This window comes from Manis pentadactyla, chromosome 5 (genome assembly GCF_030020395.1).
Source record: "Manis pentadactyla isolate mManPen7 chromosome 5, mManPen7.hap1, whole genome shotgun sequence".
Lineage (NCBI taxonomy): Eukaryota > Metazoa > Chordata > Mammalia > Pholidota > Manidae > Manis > Manis pentadactyla.
In genome coordinates, this window is record NC_080023.1 from 167,156,573 (window position 1) to 167,181,030 (window position 24,458).

At 38.7% G+C, this 24,458-nt stretch overlaps 1 protein-coding gene across 5 annotated transcripts in view; it reads left to right on the plus strand.

Annotated features, from left to right (window-relative positions):
• ARFGEF2 (ADP ribosylation factor guanine nucleotide exchange factor 2) overlaps positions 1–24,458 on the plus strand; it is a 92,894-nt gene that overhangs the window by 54,716 nt on the left and 13,720 nt on the right. For all 5 annotated transcript variants that reach the window (XR_008997997.1, XR_005028040.2, XM_036902036.2 and 2 more), the window contains exons 22-34: positions 1,380–1,527; positions 3,518–3,617; positions 7,784–7,824; positions 7,913–8,082; positions 12,050–12,201; positions 14,237–14,409; positions 14,845–15,005; positions 16,294–16,424; positions 16,572–16,701; positions 18,674–18,809; positions 20,342–20,480; positions 20,589–20,643; positions 21,687–21,801. Coding sequence is in view for 3 of the 5 variants with exons in the window: in XM_036902036.2 (XP_036757931.2) it covers positions 1,380–1,527; positions 3,518–3,617; positions 7,784–7,824; positions 7,913–8,082; positions 12,050–12,201; positions 14,237–14,409; positions 14,845–15,005; positions 16,294–16,424; positions 16,572–16,701; positions 18,674–18,809; positions 20,342–20,480; positions 20,589–20,643; positions 21,687–21,801 (1,651 nt within the window). In the remaining 2 variants the exon portion in view is untranslated. The remainder of the gene's footprint in view (positions 1–1,379; positions 1,528–3,517; positions 3,618–7,783; positions 7,825–7,912; positions 8,083–12,049; positions 12,202–14,236; positions 14,410–14,844; positions 15,006–16,293; positions 16,425–16,571; positions 16,702–18,673; positions 18,810–20,341; positions 20,481–20,588; positions 20,644–21,686; positions 21,802–24,458) is intronic.

A 24,458-nucleotide genomic window follows, 5' to 3' on the forward strand; every position in this document is an offset into this window, starting at 1 on the left:
GTGTTAAAAATGAACTAACCATCTATTTGATGGTCAGAAACCTTGAGAAATCAGGTTGGAGGCAGTAAGTCCTCAGCCACAAGTGTTATGGATGCACTTGAGTTCGAACTATCCCCTGCTTCTGGGAAAGGCGGGGCGTTAAGAGTTTATTAGTAATAATAGTATTACATTGCATGGGGTAATTGGGATGGCTCTCTGTGGTAGAAGCGACTGCCTTTCTCAGTCAAGAGAAAGGCAGTTTATAAGTAAAAATACTCGGCAGTGCTCAGTGGCGTAATGGAGTCCCACACGCTGGGACTGGATTGAAGGGCATGAAGGGCAAAACTCAGCTTTAGTCCAAGGTTTTCGTGAAAATTCCCTAGGGAGGGTTTACCTGGAGCTCTGCATGCTATCCCTCAGTAAGTTTCGTGCAGCCAGTTTTTCCTCCAGCAGAATTAAGACTGTTGACTCTTCAGGTAAGCTCCAGGTGAGACCGGACCTGTGTGTGCAGGTATGTGTTCTCAAGCATCAGAAGCACCTGTAGAGCTGGAAGATACCGTGTTCTCTCTTCACCACAGGCCCTGTGCTAGGGCACATTCTGACTCATTCAAGTTATTAACCAAATAATTGCTGCCAATAAGTGCTGAGGATTTAGTAGTGAACAAGACAAAGTAAATGCCTTGTTGGCATTTAAGGCAGAGAACAAACAAATAAATACATGGCATAATGCCAGAGAGTGGTGAGTGCTAAGAAAAAAATGTGTGACATGGGGATGGTGATGGAGAAGGGTATGTGATCTCAGGGTGTTCAGGAAAGGTCTCTCTAAGAGACACATGTCTGAGCTGGGAATCTTAAGGAGTGAGCCATGGGGAAGAGCATATGGAACATGTTTCAGGGATAAGGAACAGCAAGTGCAACGCCCTGGGATAGGATAAGGCATGTCAAGTTAAAGGAGCAGCAGGGAGATCAGTGTGTTGTGTCTGACAGGTAGAATAGAAGGGAGGTGGGGGGTGGCTAAGTCAGGCTAGGTGGTGCACTTACTGAGTGGCATGGCAGGTAGAATCACAATGCACCAATCGGAATACTACTTTTTTTATTGAGCACTAATAAAATTTGCATAATTAAGAATATATAGCATAATTCCATTGTACCAGCCTTTCTTTTGCTAATTTTCTCTCTTTTAAAATAATTTTCAAAAAATAAGTGAAGTCTGTCTTGCATACCCACACTCAGTGGCATGCCTAGCTAGTTCTAGGGAAGCCATCTTAAGATCCCCAGATTTTATTCTCATCTGAAAAGCAGTGTGTTTCAAAGAACTCTTCAATGACTAATTTAAGATGATAGTGCCCTTTTCCAGCTGTGAAGGGGAAATTCATTTCTTCATGCCTTCTTTCCGTTAGATCTTGAAATGCATCAGCCAGCTGGAGCTTGCTCAGCTGATAGGAACCGGTGTGAAGACCCGCTACCTGTCTGTGTCTGGGCGTGAAAGAGAAGGGAGCCTGAAGGGCCATGCTTCGGCAGGGGAAGAGTTCATGGGCCTTGGCCTCGGTAAGACCCCAGGCTCCGCAGCTCGCCATCACGGATTTGCAAGTTCACCAAAGTGAAACATTCTGGTCTCATCAGGACTGTCTGAAAAACCATCTCTTCCTTATGTGGCAGTGGAAGTGAGGCTTCAGCTTTCTTAATTGTGATTAAACTGTCAAGTAAATGTCTCTTATCAAAATCAGCAGAGTGCACCTTTACTGTGCCCCCTCTCAGCATGAATCAGCCAGAGCAGTCGTTGCCCCCTTGCCCTAGCAGCAGCTAGGGTCTCCATCTATAGAGGGGGGAATGAGACAGACCATGGGTGTAGTCAGAGTAGGGTGAGGGCCTCCGGGAAAAGCAAGGCAAGGTAATTACAGTCAGAGCAGTATAATAACATGCAAGGAAACCCCCTACCAAAACTCTGTGTTGAACATTAAGTTCTAGAGTCATTCTTCAGTGAGATCAGTTAATATTCCCCAGATAAGGAAAAGTGGCACATTTTTTTATTATGCTAATCATTTGTAATCATGTGTAAGATTCATGTTAGCATGCTAAAAGGCCCAGGCCTGTGCTATTTTTCCTCCTTCAGAGCTGATGAGATGATTTGCAATCTAGGCAATTAATAATGACAAGCAAGCCCAGACATAAACAACATAGTAAAAGGCAGGAAGGATTCCATCTTAAAAATAAGATTGCATTTTAATACCCAGAAAGTTAAGAAGTAAGCTTCTTAACTTACTCTTTTGCAAACAAACAATAACTCAGCCCACCTTGAGGGGTGGATAGGCAGTCTTGTTTGATATGCCCCCAGACCAAGACACTGGTATCTCAGAGAGAAATCAGATCAGTAAATTTATTGTGTTAATTTTGAATATTCAGGGACCACTTAACAAGTCCACACCCCTAAGCCCTTTATCACTTCCCAAAAATCTTCAACTGCTTATAAAACCCCTAGACAACGCATAACTGCAGGCTCTCTTGTCCCTTCCTGGCATGAGCCAGCTCTGTCCTCTCACTTTATCTCTAAATAAAAACCTCTCCCTGGCTCTCCTAAAAAAAAAATCAGCAGGGTGCATTACTTTTCTTTCTACACATGTAACTATGCTGGTGGGAAAACCGTTTGCTTAAGAAAGGCTACTGCTTTAGTACCTGATCTTAGAGGAGTGGGTGTGTGTGTGTCTAGATTGTAAAGGTAGATTCACATCTCTTCTGTGTCCTTTCAAAGGGCTTTTATTAAATGGTATTCTTGTGAAAATAGAATTATTCCTGGCTATACATTGAATTGAGAGACTTTCTTATCAGTGAAGTAACATAACAATAATGGTAAATAGGACAAACAAACATGCCAGGCCATATGCTAAGCACTCAGGTTATATATTTTAACTCATATAATCCTCATAACTCAATCAGATTGGTTCTGTTACCATTGTGTAACCAAGGAAAGTGAAACTTTTGGGGTGAAGTGACTGAGCAAGGCCACACTGCAAGTAAGTGGCAGAGGTGGGTGTGAAACCCAGCCATCTGATTGCAGAGAGCAGGTTCCTAGGTGCCATGTACAGTGGTTGGAAAAGTACAGTATAATAGTTAAAAGCACAGATTATGTGAAAATGGGTTGTTGTGATAACAGCTATTTCTTAGAGTGCATGTGAGGATCACTGGAAGGAAATCCTGGAAAGCATTCCCAACATCCAGGTGTAGCCATTACCTGTTCTAGGAACTCTCAATTGGTAATGGGTATTTGGAATTTGTTTTAAATATAAGCGTTTAATATTATAAAAATGTAAAAGACTGTTAAGAAAGGAGATGATTAGTGCAAATAATAAGAATGTATTTTAAGTGCCAAATGCCAAAACCTATGTTTAATTTTATTCTGGCATCAGTTAAGGGGTTTTTTGCCTGCAAAGCATTCTCGTTTATGTCTCGTTATGTCTCTGCATACTGATGCCACAAGATACTTTGTTCTACCTCCTGGACTATTTCTGAAGCACTGTTGATTTTGTTCCTTGTGTTTTAGGTAATTTGGTGAGTGGAGGAGTGGATAAAAGACAAATAGCCAACCTCCAGGAATCAGTTGGTGAGACCAGTTCACAGAGTGTGGTTGTAGCTGTAGACAGGTAATGATTTAGTTCTCCAGTGAAACCGGGCTACCCAGTGGCTTGGCATCTTCTGTGTAGTTAGTGGGTGTGAATGATTTCTAATTTGTCTAACTGTTGTAAGAGCTGTCAGCTCCAGATCACCCAAACTAAGAAAGATGGCACACATAGTCCACAACCACTCATAACCTTCTCATTCATTTGAATTTTGACCTTGAATTGCATCGTGACCTTTGAAAAAAAGTTTAATTTTAACATTGAGACCATATTATGTCAAAAACAAGGAGTTTTTGCTTATGCTGATGTTTTAAATTACCTTGTGCTTTAGTAGAAATTACTTTTTTAAAAATTTCAAGAAAGGTTTAAGAGTTAAAGCCTACCCATGAGGGATAGTTGGTCAAGTTGACAGTTTCCGTTTCCATTTCCTTTTCCTCAAAATCTTTCCATGATTTCTGTTTACTTGAAACTTGCCCTAAGCATCCAGGAGAGATAAATAAAGTATTCTTATTTGAAGACATTCATTAGGTACCAGTGCTTTAAATATAATCAACAAACTCCTGAAATTGCTGTTGAATAATTATGTAAACTGCTGTTCATTTGGTTAATGACCTATCCAATTCCATTAGTATATAGATGGTTTTGAGATGATAGCAGTACAGAATTTTAGACATAATTTGTATTGATTTCAGAACAATCCTCCTAGTATTTTAAACTCTTTATCAATATGTTTTGATTACCATGCTCCTGTTGTGTCTCTGCTTCACAGAGATGCTGAATGTTATGTACTTGTGGGTTTTCCCAACTTTTTTCACTTAGGTTTAGGCTACTAGGACAAAAATGTTTATTCTTCCATTAACCACACTTTCTTCTTTCCTATTCTCTGCTTAGCCACATAGTGAACAATAGCAATCTTGCCCAGCCCCTTTTGGTATGCTATTGTATCTTTTTTAAGTTGAGATATAATTCATATACCGTAAAATTTACTCTTTTAAAATGTGCAATTCGGTGTTTTTAGTATATTCGGAGTTGTAACAACCATCACCACTGTCTAATTTCAGAGCATTTTCATCACCCTATAAAGAAGTCCCATACATACCATCAGTCACTCCCCATTTCCTCCCCGACCAGTCCTTGTAACCACTAATCTGCTCTCTATCTATATAGATTTGCTGATACTATACATTATTGAATTGTCTATTTCTCCTTTTCAGTTCTGCCTTTTTTTGCCTCATGATTTTGGGGCTCTTTTGTTGGGTGCATATGTATTTATAATTGTTACCTTTTCTTGACAGAGTAAATATTTTATCATTATAAAATGTTCATTCTCTTGGTCATAATTTTTGTTTTGAGTCTGTTTTGTCTGATATTAGTGCAGCCACTCTAGTTCTCTTTTGGTTACTGTTTGCAAGCTGTATCATTTTCCATACTTTTTACTTTCAACCTATTTGTGTCTTAGAATCTAAAATGAATCTCTCTACAGTATATAGTTGGGCCATGTTTATTTAATCCATTCTGCCAATCTCTTTCTTTGGATTAGTATGTTTAATCCATTTACATTTAATGTAATTGCTAAGAGGTATGATTTATATCTGCTATTTTGCTGCTTTTAAGTATGTTATATCTTTTTTGTTCTCCTATTCCTCCATTATTACTATCTTCTTTTGTGTTAAATATTTTCCAGTGTACCATACTTCCTTGTCATTTCTCTTATTGTATTTTTCTGAGTTACTTTCTTACTGATTGTCTTGGAATTATGATGAATAATAACTTTTAGCATTCTGCTTTAAAATAATACCAGTTTAATTTTAGTAGTATGAAAAATCTTGACTCCTTTATAGCTCCATTCTCTCACTCCTCCTTTGTATTGTCATTATACAAATTATATCTTTCTGCATAAATGTCTATCAACACAGATATATAATTACTACTTTTTATGGTTGTCTTTTAAGTCAGATAGATAAAATGAGTTACAAACAAGAAATACAGATTTCCCTATATAGTAACCTTTACCAGTGCTCTTTAATTCTTAATATTGTTGTGAGTTATTATCTAGTACCCTTTCATATCAACTTAAGGAACTTTCTTTAGTATTTCTTGTTTATGCAGATCTCTTCGCAACAAATTGTCTCAATTTTTGTGTACCTTAGAATATTTTAATTTCTCCTTCATTTTTGAAGGTTAACTTTGCTGGATATAACCTTCCTGGTTGATAGTCTTTTTATTTCAGCATTTTGAATATAATATCCCACTTAATTTCAACTCCATGTTTCTGGTAAGAAATCAGCTGTTAATCTTATTTAGGACCCTTATCTGTGGTGAATCTCTGCTTTCTTGCTACTTTCAATATTCTCTCATTGTCTTTGGCCTTCAGCAGTTTGATTATGATACATCTGAGGTGGATCTCTTGAGTTCATCTTACTTGGAGTTTGTTGAGCTTCTTGGATGTGTAGATTGTTGTTTTTCATCAAATTTGGGGAGCTTTTAGCCATTGCTTGTTCAAAAAATCTTTCAGTCTCTTTTTTCCTCCTTTTTAGGATTCCCATTTTGTGTATGTTGGTAGACTGTACAGGTCTCTGAGGCTCTGTTCATTTTTTTTAATCTCTCTTATTTCTGTTCATCACATTGAATAATATTATTTGACCTGCTTCAAATTCTTATTCTTCTGTCATCTCAAGAACCACTGTTAAGCCCTCCAGTGAAATTTTCATTTCAGCTTTATAATTTTCAATTTCAGAATTTCTGCTTGGTTCTTTTTATTATTTCTGTGTATTTATTAATATTCTCTATTTGGTGGGATATTGTTTTGATACTTTCACAGTCCTTTAAACATATTTAAATTAACTTAAGAACCTTTTCTAGTAAACTAAATACCTAGGTTTCCTCAGGAACAGTTTCTGTTGTTCTTTTCCTGTGAACAGGTCATCTTTTAATAAAATGTGGCAACTTTGGATTTCAGATTCCCTATCTCCCAACCCAGAGTTTATGGTTGTTCTTGTCATTGCCATTTGTTTAGTGACTTTGCTGATTTAATTATATAAAGTCTATATTCTTCTCACATGTGGCCAGTTTCTGCTCAGCTAGCCTTTCTGATCATCTAACACTTGGGCAGAGATTTCCTGAAATGTCTGGGACCAGTCTCCCAGCCTTTGCTGAGGGGTTCTTTGTGCATTTGGGGGCACTCCTTTTATGCTCAGGCATGCAGTTTACAACTCTGACTTTGCCTTCACTTCTTGCTCCTGTAGAACCTTAAGGCCAGTCAGAGAGTTTAGGATCTTCTCATAACTTTCTTGGGTGAGTGAAAAGCCTTACACCTGTGATGGCTGTCTAGATTCCCAGGACTATGTTGGAGCTTTTTAAAGCCTCCTATGGACATCTCATTCCCAGCTTTTCCTTTTAAGTTTTTGGCCAGGTCCTATTTGTCCCAACTGTTACTGCTGCTTCAGGTAGCTACAGTGTTAAATAGTTGCTACTGATTGTTTTTGACAAAAGCTCCCAGAGAAAGGGCTATTTGTACTGAATAAGGGCTGAGTCGGTCAAGTAAAGACAAATTCTGCAGATAGGGGTTTCTAGGGTATTCCCGGCAAGGTCAAACAGTGTCAGTTCTCTGAGAATGGTGTTTTGGGGGGAACTCCAAGACTGTTTTGTTCTCTCCAGTGGCTGCTAAGCTGCTGGTTTCAGTTACTGTGACTTTGAAACTATTGGTTTTCAAGGCTCCTGTGGAGCTGGGGAGAGGGTAATTATACCAAGTTAAAATGCCACAATTTTCACTGTTCATACTGAGATAACAGCCATTTTTCTTGAATAAACATTTTTACAAAGTTAAGGGAATTCCCAGAGTTCAGTCCTGAAAGAGTTGGTTTGGTAATTTTTTTTTTACCAGTTTTGTTGTTGCTCTTGTGGAAGAGCAGCTTTTTGGGGGTCCCACTCTGCCACCCCCAGTGTCATGACATCATATGCTTTTTTCTCTCCCCTCTCCCTTTGATGTGTCACTTTCTCTTTCTACCATCAGAGGCATTTGTGCTCTTCACTAGTTCATTTGCCAGTTCTGTACCTCTGATTCTTCACCAGTTCTTTCAGTGGAGGTGCCAAACCTGAAATGGTTCCTTTCTGCCCTTTCTGAGTGTTTGAAATTGAAACTTCAGCTTCCAAATCTAATTTTTATATACTGTCTGGACTTACCTTCCTAGAATTTTTACTGGATCTACAAGACTGGATGGAAATGCAATAGGTATGTATTTGCCTCACCTGTGACAACTACAGAAGCCTCACATTGTCACTGACTGACCATGACTAATGAGGCCTTGTCTGAACTGTAGTTGACTTTGTCCGCTGGCTCTGTGCTGTGTCCATGGATGAGCTGGCTTCCCCCCACCATCCCCGCATGTTCAGCTTGCAAAAGATTGTGGAGATTTCATACTACAACATGAATCGGATCCGCCTGCAGTGGTCCCGAATATGGCATGTGATTGGAGATCATTTCAATAAGGTAACTTTTCATATTTGAAAACCACCCATTGGTGTCCCAAAAAAGGAAGGCAACTAAATTCAGAAAAGAAGTGATTTTAGCTAACTCTACAGGTTTCTCCTGCTATATGAAAGCAGAGCACTCCTATAAAATCTTTCATAAGCCGAAATGGCATAAAGCAAAGACTCAATTACCATTAATTTATATGGAAATTTTTTTTGCATTTCTTGACCAAAAAATTACCTCTTGGGTTTTTCTGATACCTTAGGACACATCTTGCTAACTAATGCACATACTAAATCGAGATGAAGCACAGATGCACACAGAGTTCAAAGCTATGGCTGCTTAATGCTGAGATGCTGAGAGTAGTTCCTAGGGAACGAGGATAGCGGTGGCACTTCTGCTGCTCAGAGTGTGCCCTGCCTCTAACAGCTCACTGCATAGCAAATGCGGAGTGCTATTTTTACTATTTGTCTTTTTTATCATAAAAGTAAAATCCTCTCCACATTTCTTTCAGTTAGTGAAAATTGTTACTAACTTAGGTCTTTTCATAAAAGTAAGTGGTGTAATGCAAACTTCCAAAAAGCTGGGAATACTATAATTCATTTTCCCCGTGAAGTAAGGACAGCTTGAGAGGAGTAATAGCCTACTTACATATTGGTAGAACTCACAGAGAACAGATGAAAAACCTGGTGGTATCGGTAGTCATATTCCATATCCAGGGTATAGGCTAACACTGCAAAAATTGTTACAGTCACTGGACAAACATATCGGTGTTTGGAAGTATTGTGAAATCCTGAAGTGCCTTCTGAATGACCAAAGATTAAGTTATGTTCTAAAAGAAAACTCTGGCTCCCTTTGCCAGCACTCTTCTGAAACCTTTGTCAAGGAACTAACATTTACTTTTTAAATCAGAAACAAGCCAGAGACTTCTTGTGTTTTAAAACTGACAACTACTGAAAGAAAACCAGAATAAACTCTGTCACTCCACTAGAGGTTTCATTATGTAAATACAGACACATGCATACAAAAAGAAATCAAACCATAAAACTCATAGAAGAAAACATAGGCAAAAATCTCTTGAATATAACCATGAGCAACTTTTTCCTGAATGCATCTCCTCAGGCAGTAGAAACAAAATCAGAAATGAACAAATGGGACTACATCAAGCTAAAAAGCTTCTGTACCACAAAGGGCACCATCAGCAAAACAAGGCATCCTACAGTATGGGAGAATATATTTGTAAATGACATATCTGACAAGGGGATAACATCCAAAATATATAAAGAACTCACATGCCTCAATGCCCAAAAAGCAAAAAACCCCATTAAAAATGGGTGGAGGATATGAACAGACACTTCTCCAAAGAAATTCAGATGGCCAACAGGCACATGAAAAGATGCTCCACATCGCTAATCATCAGAGAAATGCAAATTAAAACCACAGTGAGATATCACCTCACACCAGGTAGGATGGCCACCATCCAAAAGACAAACAACAGCAAATGTTGGTGAGGATGTGGAGAAAGGGGAACCCTCCTACACTGCTGGTGGGAATGTAAGCTAGTTCAACCATTGTGGAAAGCAGTATGGAGGTTCCCAAAAAAAACTAAAAATAGAAATACCATTTGACCCAGGAATTCCATTCCTAGAAGTTTACCCTAAGAATGCAGGATCTCAAATTCAAAAAGACATATGCACCCCCATGTTTATCACAGCACTATTTACAATAGCCAACACATGGAAGCAACCTAAGTGTAGGTTACTTAGTAGATGAATGGATAAAGAAGATGTGGTACATATACACAATGGAATATTATTCAGCCATAAGAAGAAAACAAATCCTGCCATTTGCAGCAACATGGATTAGAGCTAGAGGGTATTATGTTCAGTGAAATAAGCCAGGCGGAGAAAGACAAGTACCAAATGATTTCACTCATCTGTGGAGTATGACAACAAAGAAAAAACTGAAGGAACAGAACAGATTGTACACATTACTTTTTCCCACCTGTGATTCTGTTGTCAAGACTCTTACATGCCAATTCTCAGTTATCTATGGGCCACTTATGGACAAGCTTGAGACACAGACTGGCAGGTGGTAATTAGACATTTCATGGTTGTCAACTTCATTACAAATGTCTGTTCCAGCTAATCAGTGCTGTTGTGGAAAGCTCAGGTGCTCAGTCTTTCATTCTTTCCACTGTCTCAGAAAGATGTTCTGCTTCCCCTTGGGAACCACAGCACATGAGAATCTTGTAGATCTGAAAAAATGAATGGCTGAGTACAACTATAACTTAGCTCTCTAAATTCTAGCAGAATCGGAACAGTCACGTGTTTCTCATCTAAACTAGGGAACGTGTGTCATGGAATGTGCAAAGCTGCACAAAGTAAGCATTGGTGTGTATTCCTGAAGCAGGAATTCCTGAATCCTGGATTTTTAGGAAGGGTATATTCTTTTCATTGTCTCTAGTTATATGAATATTACATTAACACCTTTAAAATAATTACAGCCAAGAACACCTTTGACCATCACCACTCCCAGCTAGACCCTTCCCAAAGCTAATTATTCTTACCAGTTTGGTGTATATCTTTCCAGGCATTTCTGTATGCACACACATATATATATGTATTCATAGAAATATGGATAATATTGTCTAGGTTTCTAAGTTATTTTCTAAAAATTTTGTAGCTTGCTTTTTCCACTTAGCAAGAAATAAAAAATTTAGCTGTGTTAGCATATATGAATTTGGTTTTTTTTTAAATTGTGGTAGAAAACATATAACATAAACTTTCCATTTAAACCATGTGTAAATGTATAATACAGTAGTGCTAAGAACATTCACACTGTTCTGCAACAAATCTCCAGAGCACTTTTCATCTTGTGGAACTGCAGCTCTGTACCCATTAAACAGCTCCCCAGTCCTTCCTCCCTCAGTCCTTGGCACCCACTGTCCTGCTTACAGTCTGTGTAAATTTGACTCCTCCTCCTGTAAGTGGACTGAGGCAGCATTTTTATGACTAGCCTTTTTCATTTAGCATAATGTCCTCAAGGTTCATCCATGTGGTAGCCCGTGACAGAATTTCCTTCCTTTTATTAAGGCTGCATTTATTCTTTCTTTTTAACTGCCCAAATGTTATTCCGTGTATATTAATATACTGTTGTATAGCCATTTTCCTACTGGTGTTTCCCTTAATTGCAAATGATATTGCAACAATACTTTTGTTAAAAATAAAACATTTCCAGGTCAGCCCATATGTCAGTGAAATTGCTTGTGTGGAGCAGGCTGTGCAAGATGCCCCAGATCCCTGGGCAGGGGTTCTGGTGGGAAACATTCCCTTGTTCTCCTTGAGGGAAAAGTCTGAGAAGCACCAACCAAATATACCCATAATTCAACCCTTCAAATTAAGTAAGCCATAGGCAAGTACAATATTAAGAAAGTTGAAAATATTTCTGCTGAGTTTTGTTAGGCTTAATGATATTCATTTATAATTATTTGCTGTAAGTGACAGACATGGTCGAGTATGAAAAGGTTTTACAGAGACTTTGAAGTCTTTTGACCCTCCCGTATATTTGGATACAATTAATAGCAAGTGACAAATTGTTGTTTGATGGGTATAAGAATTTCAGTTTTGCAAGATGAAGAGAGTTCTGGAGATCCATTGCACAACTTGCACAACAGTGTCAATGTACTTACCACTGAACTGTGTGCTTACAAGTACTTAGGATGGTAAATTTTGTTACATTTTTTACACAGTTTTCCAGAAAATAAATAGCATATTTTGAAAGCACTTTTAGTTAAATGTGCAGTACTGATATTTCATCATTAAATTTAAAATCATACAGGTCATAACCAAGAAATGCCTTTTTTTTTTCTCCTTATGTATGTTTTCCCAGAGCATTTGTTCTGAAGGCAGCCTGTCCATTTTTGATGTTCAGAACCGCAATTGTTGTACTGTGCCTCTTTCACCTCACTTCTGTTCCTGCTCAGGTTGGTTGTAACCCCAATGAAGATGTGGCTATCTTTGCTGTTGACTCATTAAGGCAGCTCTCCATGAAGTTTCTTGAAAAGGGAGAATTAGCCAACTTCCGTTTCCAGAAAGATTTTCTGAGGCCCTTTGAGCATATCATGAAGAAAAACAGGTATGTGCATTGTTCTGGAAGACCCTTGTTAGATTCACCACTGGTGGCCTAAAAAAGACTTCCTAACACTAACCATGAGTTAATTTTTTCCTCCCATGTTGGTGGAAGCAAGTAAAATGAACAGACTGTAATTCACATCTGTTGTCTCTAAGTAAATCTCACTAAACTATGTACAACCTTCCCAGAATGACACCACTGCAGCTAGTAGAAATACGTCTTGTATGTCCTTACTGGGGCTGGCGCTAAGGTTGGTCTGAGAAAGAGCCATTGCTGAAGCATCCTCAGACAAGGTCAGGAATTCTGTGACCCAGCATTTCTGCCCTGGGAGGTGATAAAAGAGGTCAGGACAGTTGACCCTCTGAAGTAGTCACCCTGTTCATTCATTCACTTAGCCTGGCATCTGTTGGGTGCTATTCTAAGTCCCAAGCATACAGCAATAAAGAAAACGCAAAAATCCCTGTTTTCTTGTGCTGATTTGATAATTATAGCAGCTTGCTGATGAAATACAGGTGTTATCCTATCCTCTCTACTTTCATGTGTGTTTGAAATTTCCATAATAAAATTAAAAAATAAATCTTTATATTCCAGTGGGATAGACAAATGTACAAATGTTTAGTAAATCACTGGTGATAATTGCTTTAAAGAACATTAAGTCAAGGTGAGGCGATAGGGGCAAAAGCAGTCCTTCACACAGGCAGTCAGCTGAGATACGTTGGTAAGGTGGCCCTTAAGCAAAGTGAGGAATGAGCTCCGAGCGGCTGTGTGTGGTCTTGGGAAGCCAATCAGCAAAAGCTCTGTGGCAGGATGTACTTGGCATAGATAAGGAGGAGCAAGGGGGCCACTGTAGCCAGGGCAGAGTGAACAATGTAGAAAGTTCCAGAAGATGGAGTCCCAGTGGTAGCGGGACCACTACAGTGGCCACCTACTCATCCTACTGCTTCTCATTTTCCATGGGTAAATGCAGGATGACCCTTTAAAATAGGTCTGACCGTTTCACCTCTCTCCTCAAAAGCTCCATCTCTCTCAGAGAGCAGGCCCAAGACAAAGGCTGACGGTCCCTCCATGACCTGGGTACCCTTTTACCATGGGGGCTCCATCTTCTAGGACTTTCTGCCTTGTTCACTCTACCCTAGCTGCAATGGCCTTGTTCCTCCTCATCTGCTCACCATGCTCTTCCATTTAAATTGTTTAAATGAGCATATGTAATCCCATCCGTGTATGTGTTTACCATGCATGTATGTCCCTACCCAAAAACCTAACAGGATTGGTCATCTCTGGGTGGCAGAATTAGTATATTAATCTAAATGTTTTGGGCCAAAAAAACTGACCAACGGTGGCTTAAACCAGGGCTTTGTGTTGTTTACAAGTCAGAGACAGGCAATCCCAGCTTTGGTTCCATAGCCCAAACTGTCATCGAGGACCCAGGTTCTCTCTACCCCTTTCTTTGGCCATCCACAGGGTTGCTCTTCATCCTTGAGTTTATTCTTTTGATTGTTGGATGGAGGCTCCAGCTCCACGCATCCTGCTGTGTTCGGAATGAGATTAAGAGGAAAGGCAGCAGAGCCAACCATGTGTATTCCTTTTAAGACAAAAGCAAAATCTTCCCAGAAACCTCTCCCCTCTTCATGCCCATAGATATTCCCTTACATCTAATTAGTCAGAACAGGTCGTGAAGCTCCCCCAGCTTCAAGAGAGCCTGGGAAATTGAGGACTTGGCATATGAGACAAGATTTTCTTGTAGTCTTAGACTGTTTATGATCTGTTCCCTGAGGTTGGGTGTGTTGCTGCCTGGATGGAAACAGGAGAGCTTATTACCAAAAAGATGGGAGGATAGCTGTGGGTAGGCAAATGTCTGCCACAGTGATTGTCTTACTATTTTTTCCTTTTGTTTTCTCTAGTATTTTTAATGAATGTGGATTGCTTCATGCTTAAAAAAATTTTTCTTTTTAAGTGCTGCTTCTAAGTGGTGAGCTGTGGTCATTTCCCTTCCCACCGTCTGAAATACAGATGGCATGCTGCCCCCTTCCTTCCTTAGATCTCCGACCATCCGGGACATGGTGATCCGCTGCATTGCCCAGATGGTGAACTCTCAGGCAGCCAACATCCGCTCAGGCTGGAAGAACATCTTTGCCGTGTTCCACCAGGCAGCCTCGGATCATGACGGGAACATCGTGGAACTGGCCTTCCAGACCACAGGCCACATCGTCAGTAAGTGACTCTGTTCCCTCCTAACATCCCACCTGAGGTTATTCCATATATGTATTGACTTAGGTGATTATTATCCATCTTTCCCATTGGAGCACAAGTGAAATGAGGGCAGGAAACTTGATTGGTCACCTCTGTGTTCCCAGGGCCTGCAACTGTACTTTGCACATAGTTGGCACCAATAAATGTTCATTGAATAGAATGAATATTTGAGCCTTTACATCATTGCTTGAACTCAGGAGCCAGTTTAGCCCAGGATGTACGCAATGCTTTCATTCCTGAGTGACTTAATAATAAATACCATCTTCCATTGGTACTGATGTGCTCTTAACATTTTCACAAAAGGAGTTGTCTCTGGAGAGTGTGTGTATATGTGCGTGTGTTTCATCTCCATTTCTAAATTCTGGCCTTATAAAAAATCTGTCTTTATTTTTCCAGCAACTATTTTCCAGCACCATTTCCCTGCAGCCATCGATTCCTTCCAAGATGCTGTGAAGTGCTTGTCGGAGTTTGCCTGCAATGCTGCTTTCCCCGACACGAGCATGGAAGCAATCCGGCTCATCCGCTTCTGTGGGAAATACGTCTCCGAAAGACCTCGGGTACTTCTCTCCTCTCCTTGCTCAGATGGGCGGCAAGGGGAAAAGGAGCAGTGGGGCAAAAACCCTTGCTCCTGGCAAAGAGCTTTCTAGGTACTCTTTTAGAAGGAAGTGTTTGCCCTAGACTGTTTACTTCAAAATGCTGCCATTGCAGGGGTTATACCTTTTCTGTTACTTTGTGTATGTTAAATTATTTATTTTACTCATACTGACTTCTCCATGGTATTCTACAAACTGTTTTTGAAAGAAAACAAACCTGCCTTTTAGGAGGTGACATTTAAAAATCATCTTTTGGTTTTTCCCAAAAATATTTGGGGTTTCTCTGTTACGTCTCAATTTTCCAGAGGCCTGCTTGGTTTAAATGGCAGTCTTGAAACACTGAAATAGTAAGAAGTAGGTACTTTTAAAACTATGATGATCTATACAGATCTCTACTTAAGCATTCTTTACAAACCTGTAAACCCTGAAGGTGACACATCTGCTTCCTGCAACCACTCATCAAGAACTGATGATAATAAGAACCACTGTTTTATGCACTCACTATATATCAGGTGCTATTCTAGGTATCTTCTGTGTGTTAGTTCATTTCATCTCAAGAACAAACTGAAGTGAGTAATTACATCCCTGTTTTACTGGGGAGTTAACAGAAGCACAAAGAGAAATTGGCTAATGTCAGAGAATCAGAGATGATAGACTCCATTACAACAGACAGCACCACTTCAAGAGTGGTTGCAGAGCAGAGGGCTTGACATCCCAGAGATAGGCCAGAGAGTAGGGCTCCACTTCCAGTCTGGGGAAACATGGCCAGCCCTGGCCGCCTGACCTTGGACAGCTTACTTAATCCTTAGTGCCTCCCTCCATTTATCTGTAAAACGAGACCATTATTTCTACCTGGATCAGAGGATTGTTGTGAGAATTGTTAATCCATGTAAAGCATCTTCACAGTTCCTGGCCCATAGCAAGCCCTCAGTAAATAGTTGCTGCTGCTGTTTTTTTGAGTAACAGGTATTACAGTAACATTCTAGAAAGGCGTAAGATACTGAGTCATCCTGGATATTTTGCTGTAACACTTCCTATCCCTTATAATCTGACACCCAAGTTACTCTAAAACCCTTGATGGTCCATGGTTCAGATGGGGAAACAGCTTGTCTGTTTCCTTGAGGTTCTCCACCATACCCTTACTGAATGGATGTTTTTAGGAGAGGGAAATGTGGGGCTTTAACCTTTATGTAGTTCCCTTTCTGTTCCTTCCTTTGCTTAGTCTGCATCTGAGAGGTGACTTTCGTTGTAGGTGCTACAAGAATACACAAGCGATGACATGAATGTGGCTCCTGGTGACAGAGTGTGGGTCCGAGGATGGTTCCCCATCCTGTTTGAGCTCTCCTGCATCATTAACCGATGCAAGCTAGATGTGCGGACAAGGTAACCGTGTTGCAAGGCTTGTACCCCTTCCATCACTGATGAGCCTCAGTCACCTGCTCACCCATCCCCATGCTCTCCCACTGCCTTATCTGATGTTCTTTTCCCCAACCCCATTTCCTCTTCTGCACCTGGCATTGTTTCCTCCAGAGGCCTCACGGTCATGTTCGAGATCATGAAGAGCTATGGCCACACCTTTGAAAAGCACTGGTGGCAGGACCTGTTTAGAATCGTGTTCAGAATTTTTGACAACATGAAACTCCCTGAGCAGCAGTCGGAGGTAGGTGAGGCCTAAAGCAACGTCCTACATGATGGCAAGGGCCTCCCTGGCCTGCCTCTGGCAGTGTGTCATTATCTGCATGGAAAGCTTAATGCTGAGCTACTTATGGTGTGTTTTAAAAATGGAAACATGCTTCCTGGGCCTCCTCTGGCAATATCAGCTGGTACAAGAAATTCCCCTGGGGTGGGGTCAGAGGAAGCAAATCATCATGGTCTGCCTGCTTGGCCCTCAGGTGCTATACTGCCAGTTCAGCTGGGCACCCATCTGGTTCTTCTGGTTATTTTGTTCATATCAACTTCTCAGCTGTCAGCAAAAAGTGCAGTATCTCTTGTTCCTTAAAAAAAGCATTAGAAGGGTTGTTTCAATGAAGTTACAGTTGAAGATGATGTTGCAAATGTTAGACCTTCTTTAACTGAAGTATATACAATAAAACACACAAATTATTTGGCTTCAGCTATTAGGCTTTTTTTTAAAGAATGTTTGATGTCCTAGTTGTCTTTGTTTAGGAACACCATTCTCCCTCCCCCAATGTAAAAGTTACTCGCTTAATATGGAATATTAAAAATATACAAAAAATTTGTAATTTTACCATTCAAAAATTAGAGTTACTGTTTCGGCAAATTTCCGTCAGTCTTTGACATGGATTAAATACAGTTGAGGTCATGGCATAGATACAGTTTTCTAATCTTAAAGTAACTTAGATTTTTCTTCATTATAAAACAAATCAGAAAACATAAAAAGAAAATGCAAACACCCACAGTTAACACCTTCAGATACTTCTTGTATATGTTCTTTCTTCTTATGAAAATGGAATCCCAACATGCATATTGTGTGATGTTTTTAAAAGCTGCAAAATATTCCTAGCATGTGGATGTTCCATGAACCGTGGAAAATTGTTTACCATTTTTCTTTCTTTAGATGGCTCTAAAATAACATTTTTGGCAGCTACATTTTTACTTGCTATTTCTTTTTTATTGAGGACAAGTGCTTTCACTGTCAGGTTTGGACTTGCACACTATTGAGGCTTTTGATACATATTAAGTTACCTCCAATAAATTTGCATTTACACTTTAGGAGTGCATGAGAGGTCTGTTTCTCCATATGCACTCCAGCTCTTCACAGTCTGTCTTATTTAATCATTGTTAATTTGATGGGCCAAAAGTATCACATGAAAAAAGCTTTTTCATTGCTAGTGAGGTTGCATATTTTCTTTTACACCACTGATTCACATTTCTTCTTCTATGTGCTTTTTCATATCCTTAGCCCCTCTATTGGGTTATTCATCTTTTTCCTATTGATATATGAGTTTTTTTTACATATAAATAAAATAGCATATCCTTATATAAATTGCAGGTGATTTTGCCCACTTTATTATTCTCATTTCCTTTTTATTTTCAAAAGATTGTAGCTTTTAAAACAAGAACAAAATCTACTAGTTTTTTCCTTTATGGTTTCTACTTTGGGAATCATGCTTAGCAATAGCAACCTTTCTTTTCTATGGTTTTGTGAATCTCTTCTATATGTACTTGAAATTATGTATCATATCTAATGTTTAAATTTTTGGTATTTCAGTATTAAAGGTATGTTTAGCATAATATCATATTTGTTTTTTTCCAAATCATTAAGACTTTTTGTACACATCACTTGGAATAACTATTTAGTACTCTGTCATAAGGATATACCTAATTTAATCACCACTTTGCTGGACATTTGTTTGTATCTGTGTTTTCATTATGTAAATGCCAGTGTGGTAAACACCTTTATTCATAAACCTTAACCCACAAGTCTTTGATTATTTCTCTGGGTCTGCTCCTGGAAGAGGTGTTACTGCATCAGTGATGTGAACATTCTAAGGACTGTTGATACAAACTGCAAATTGCTTTCCAGAACAGCTTTGCCAATGATGTTGAGAGTACCCATCTCAGCACAGGAAGAGTGGCTTTTAAACATTATCCTTTTGCTGTTTTTCCAGAAATCTGAGTGGATGACAACAACTTGTAATCATGCACTTTATGCTATTTGTGATGTATTTACGCAGTTTTATGAAGCTTTGAATGAAGTTCTCCTTTCTGATGTATTTGCACAATTGCAGTGGTGTGTAAAACAAGGTACTTTTTATGTCTCTAGGTATCATTTTTCTTGACATAGTTTTTAATGAGAGATTATTTTTTTCAGTACAGCTGACTGTTGAATAACACAGGGCTTAGGGATGCCGAACCCCCATAGAGTTGAAAATCTATGTGTACCTTCTGAATCCCCAGAAATTTAGCCTACTATTGACTAGAAGCCTGATATAACGTAGGGTAACATGAACATAACACCAATAACATAGTCAATTAACACATATTTTGTATGCTTTATGTATGTATGTATTCTCACAATAAAGTAAGCTAAGAAAAAGAAAATGTTTTACAAATTGTCAAAAATCTCCAAAAAAACTTTCCAATATACTTATTGAAAAAAATCCACATATAAATGGACTCATGCAGTTCAAACCTGTTTGAGGGTCAACTGTATAAAAAAGCAAGAATGTAATGCCAAGGGGTACAATGTATAATTTAATTGGTGAAAAATGTACTTTTTATTTACTTAGAACATATAAACAATTCCCCACCAAGTCAGTTTATAAGCATTTCTTTAAGATGGAATATAGTTATTTTTATACTTTAAAAGATATACCTTTGTGTATTGTCCTTCGTTATGTTGGGAATTTACTGTAATGAAATGTTTTTAAAATGTACTTTGGGAGTCAAGGTCAACAACTTCATCAGTGGACATTTTTTAAGTACTTATGTATTTATTTTAGTCTACATTAGGAAAAATACCCATAAAACACATTAGACCTGGATTCCATAGGTAGTTTTAGCTTAGGACAAAGCTTAATATAGTTAAGATTTTTTTTAAGTGACTCAACTTTAAATAAATGGTAACTTATTTAAAATAAGTTATGCTGCAACAAAGCAAAACTGAAGAACAAAACAGCAGCAGACTCACAGAACCCAAGAATGGACTAGTGGTTACCAAAAGGAAAGGAGTTGTAGAGGGTGGATGGGAATGGAGGGATAAGGGGATTAAGGGGTATTATGATTCACACACATAATATGGGGGGCGAGCACGGGGAATGCAGTGTAGCACAGAGAAGAAAAGTAGTGATTTTATAGCATCTTACACTGATATATAGTGACTGCAGTGGTGTGTAGTGGGGGCAACTTGATAATATGGGTGAATGTAGTAACCACAGTGTTGCTCGCGTGAAACCTGAGCATAAGATTGTATATCAATGATACCTTAATAAAATAAATAAATAAGTTATGTTGATATGGCAAAAATTGGAAATGGTAGTGTTTGACCACACTTTTAGAATCTCTGAGCTAATATTTTCCATTTCTCATACAAGAAGCCAGTTAAGTAACAAAATGTTGACCTTCTTCCATCCCTAACAATAAAGCTATGGTGAATAATTATACATCTTTATAGCCTATTCAAACTATAACAATTTTAATACTGTCTGTATCATTGCTTCATTAAATCAGAGCCTACAAATCTACCAGTCGTGTGGTCTACCTCACAGTGAGCATCAGTGATTTGGTGGGAATCAGCACAGCAGTTGCTTAATAATAGATGTTGCGTTATTTTGCAGATAATGAGCAGTTGGCTCGATCAGGTACAAACTGCTTAGAAAACTTAGTAATATCCAATGGAGAGAAATTCAGTCCTGACGTCTGGGATGAAACATGCAATTGTATGTTGGATATTTTCAAAACAACCATCCCACATGTGTAAGTGTTAATGCGGCCATTGCTAGTTGTTTCTGTGTCCAGTGGATATCCTAAAGCTCCAGGTTGCCTCTCGTGTTGATCATCTTCCTTCTCTTGCTTTCCCTTAAGTTTGTTGACATGGAGACCTGTCGGAATGGAGGAAGATTCATCAGAAAAACACTCGGTAGGATTTTTTTGGGGGGAGGGGGATCTTTTTAATGTAATTGATCTCATTACAGTGAAAAATTGGCCCAAAGAGTTTGTGCTTTTCTGATGGAAAGTGAGTAAAAAAGGTTATTAGATATAAAAATTTTACATGTTCATTAACACTTTTTAGAAAGTACAGAAAAGGATTAAGAAAATAAGTCACCTCACCCAATAAAAACCTACTTTTACATTTCTGGTTTTTTTAGTTTGTGTGATCATGCACATATAACCCATACATGTTTGAAAATTGGGTTCACTTGGCACATAATACTATACTTAACACTGTGAGCATTTTTCCATGTTAAATATTCTTTGAGAGCAGTCTTTGCAGTGGCTGCACATTAGTGTAACATTATTTAATGGATTCTCTCGTTAGGGCTATTAGGTCAGTTTGTGCTTCACTGTTATAAATAGTACTTTGACATGATTATCTCTGTTTGTTACCCTCCTAAATGAAGAATGCTTTCCTCCACACCAGTGGAACAGTAAATCTTATTTTTTGTGTGATGCCAAAAAAAGAAATTCTAATTCAAGTCTCATATTGGTTTACAGGGGGTTTGTATTATTAACTTCTATTCCCACCCACATAACTATAAGGCCATAGATTTTAAAATGCATTTGGAATATAAAAATGAGGTTTATTATTTAAACATTTTCTGCTTGTTAACTGTCTGCTGCTATCGACTTAAAGGCTAGTTATTTTATTAGTTTGTTTTTTAACTTGATCTCATTAATAGTCATGCCCATTTTTCAGTCATAGTATGTATAGAGAAATACCCTCTAAGTTGGTATAAAAAATGTGACATTTTAATGGGAGGGAGAAATGATTGAAATTTGTAATCTCTGCTATTCAGCCTTTGAGAGGTGCTACATTAAACATGCAGTGTAAGTGTACTTCAACCTAAGCAAGGCAAGTAAATTCAGGGTAGGCCAACAGTGTGGTAACCAGCACATCTCTGCCCAGGTACTGATTGAGAATGGAGAAAGCTGAACATTAGCTTCTCTCTGGTTTCCTTTTAGGATGTGGACCTGGATCGCCAGTCTTTAAGCAGCATAGATAAAAATGCCTCTGAGAGAGGCCAGAGCCAACTCTCTAACCCGACTGATGACAGCTGGAAAGGTAGACCATATGCAAGTAAGGCCGCTTTTTAAAAATAATTTTTATTTCAAATAGGTAACATTAAGTTATTCAAATATTCAGAAGATACAAAAGAGTAAATGTAATAATCCGTTCTGCTGCACCTGTGCCTCAATCTTCCAGTCCCTTCCTGTGGCAGCCAATGTCACCAGTTTTTTATGTGTCTTTCCCAGAGACGTTTTATCCATATGCGAGGAATGCATATCCATACATACATACACATATGCATATATACACACATTTATATATGAATTCTCCTCCTTCTCATACAAACATAGGATACTGTGCATTATTCTTTTTTCACTTAGTATATCTTAGATGTCATTCAAAATCAGTACCTAAAGAGCTTTCACAATCTTTTATACTGTTAGATATTATCCCAGGATGTAGATGTTTGTTTAATTGGGTTCCTACTAATAGCCACTTACATTATTCCCAATCTTTTTTTGTTATAAACAGAGCTGCATTTAATCACCTAATATGTGTGTCTTTGTGAGTTTATCTGCACAATTAACTCCTAGAAATAGGATTGCTAGGTTAATAGATAAGTGCATTTGCCATTTTCACAGTTCCAGAATGCTACCCATTAGGGTTGTACCTGTTTCCATAGTCTTTGGGAACACTTAGGTGATACTTGGCATCTTTGGAGTATTTTAATTGACAGTTTTCTAATTATGAGTGAAACTGAGCAGTTTTTCATGTGTTTAAGACCCATGTCTATTTTCCTTTTTATGAGCTGTTTGTTCATAATCTTTGCTCATTGTGTATTGATTGCTAGACTTTTTGATTGGTTTAGAGGAGCCCTTTCTGTTTTAGATCCCTTTTCTGGATGTGATTCCAAATTACTTCTACTAATTTGTCTCTCCGTGCTGCTGATGGTGAGCTTCACTGTCTGTCATTTAAAAAAACAGGTTTAACATTTGTCATGAGCCAGGCACTGTGCTGTGGGTATCATGTGTATGATTTCATGTAATCCTTACACTAGCCCTTTGAGGACTGCTTTACATTTCAGTGAACTGGGACCTTGCCAGGTGATGTAACTTGTCAATATGTACTTCTACTAGTTTGTCTCTTCATGCTGCTGATTCAGATACACTTTTGACTGACTGAGAAATAGGAACTTCTCTGGTGGTGGTCTGGCCTTTTTAAAGTTGTGCGCCCGTTGTTTTCCTTCTTGGCAGTCCCACCCTTTTCTCAACATGCCAGGCTGTAGGTGTTAACACTGATGTGAACTTTTGAAGCAATGCATTAGGCAAAGCTATATGTGCAGTCACCATTTTGTTTTTGTTTTTGTTTTTTATTAAGGTATCATTGATATACAATCTTACAAAGGTTTCACATGAGCAGCATTGTGGTTACTACATTCCCCTGTTATCAAGTCCCCACCACACACCCCACTGCAGTCACTGTCCATCAGCATAATAAGATGCTATAGAGTCACTACTTGTCTTCTCTGTGTTACACTGCCTTCCCCATGCACCCCCCCTATATTATGTGTGCTAATCATAATACCCTTTAATCCCCTTATCCCTCCCTTCCCACCCACCCTACCCAACTTCTTTCCCTTTGGTAACCGCTAGTCATCCTTGGGTTCTGTGAGTCTGCTGCTGTTTCGTTCTTTCAGTTTTGCTTTTCCGTCTCCACAAATGAGGGAAATCATTTAACACTTGTCTTTCTCCGCCTGGCTTATTTCACTGAACATAATACCCTCTAGCTCCATCCATGTTGTTGCAAACGGTAGGATTTGTTTTCTTCTTATGGCTGAATAATCTTTTTTATCCATTCGTCTACTGATGGACACTTAGATTACTTTCATGTGATGGCTATTGTAAATAGTGCTGCGATAAACAGGGGTGCATATGTCTTTTTGAATCTGGGATCTTGCTTTCTTTGGGTAAATTCCTAGAAGTGGAATTCCTGGGTAAAATGGTATTTCTATTTTTAGTTTTTTGAGAAACCTCCATACTGCTTTCCACAATGGTTGAACTAATTACATTCCCACCAATAGTGTAGGAGGGTTCACCTGTCTCCACATCCTCGCCACCATTTGTTGCTGCTTTTGTCTTTTGGATGTTGGCCATCCTAACATGTGAGGTGATATCTCATTGTGGTTTTAATTTACATTTCCCTGATAATTAGTGATGTGGAGTATCTTTTCATATGCCTGTTGGCCATCTAAATTTCTTCTGTGGAGAAGTGTGTGTTCAGATCCTCTGTCCATTTTTTTATTTGGTTATTTGCTTTTTGAGTGTTGAGGCACATAAGCTCTTTATATATTTTAGATGTTAACCCCTTAATCGGATATGTCATTTATGAATATATTCTCCCATACTGTAGAATGCCTTTTTGTTCTATTGATGGTGTCCTTTGCTGTACAGAAGCTTTTTAGTTTGACGTAGTTCCATTTGTTCATTTTTGCTTTTGTTTCCCTTGACCAAGGAGATATGTTCATGAAAAAGTTGCTCATGTTTATATTCAAGAGAGTTTTGCCTATGTTTTCTTCTAGGAGTTTTATGGTTTCATGACTTACATTCAGGTCTTTGATCCATTTCAAGTTAACTTTTGTGAATGGAGTTAGACAGTGATCCAGTTTCATTCTCTTACATGTAGCTGTCCAGTTTTACCAACCAGTTGTTGAAAAGGCTATCATTTCT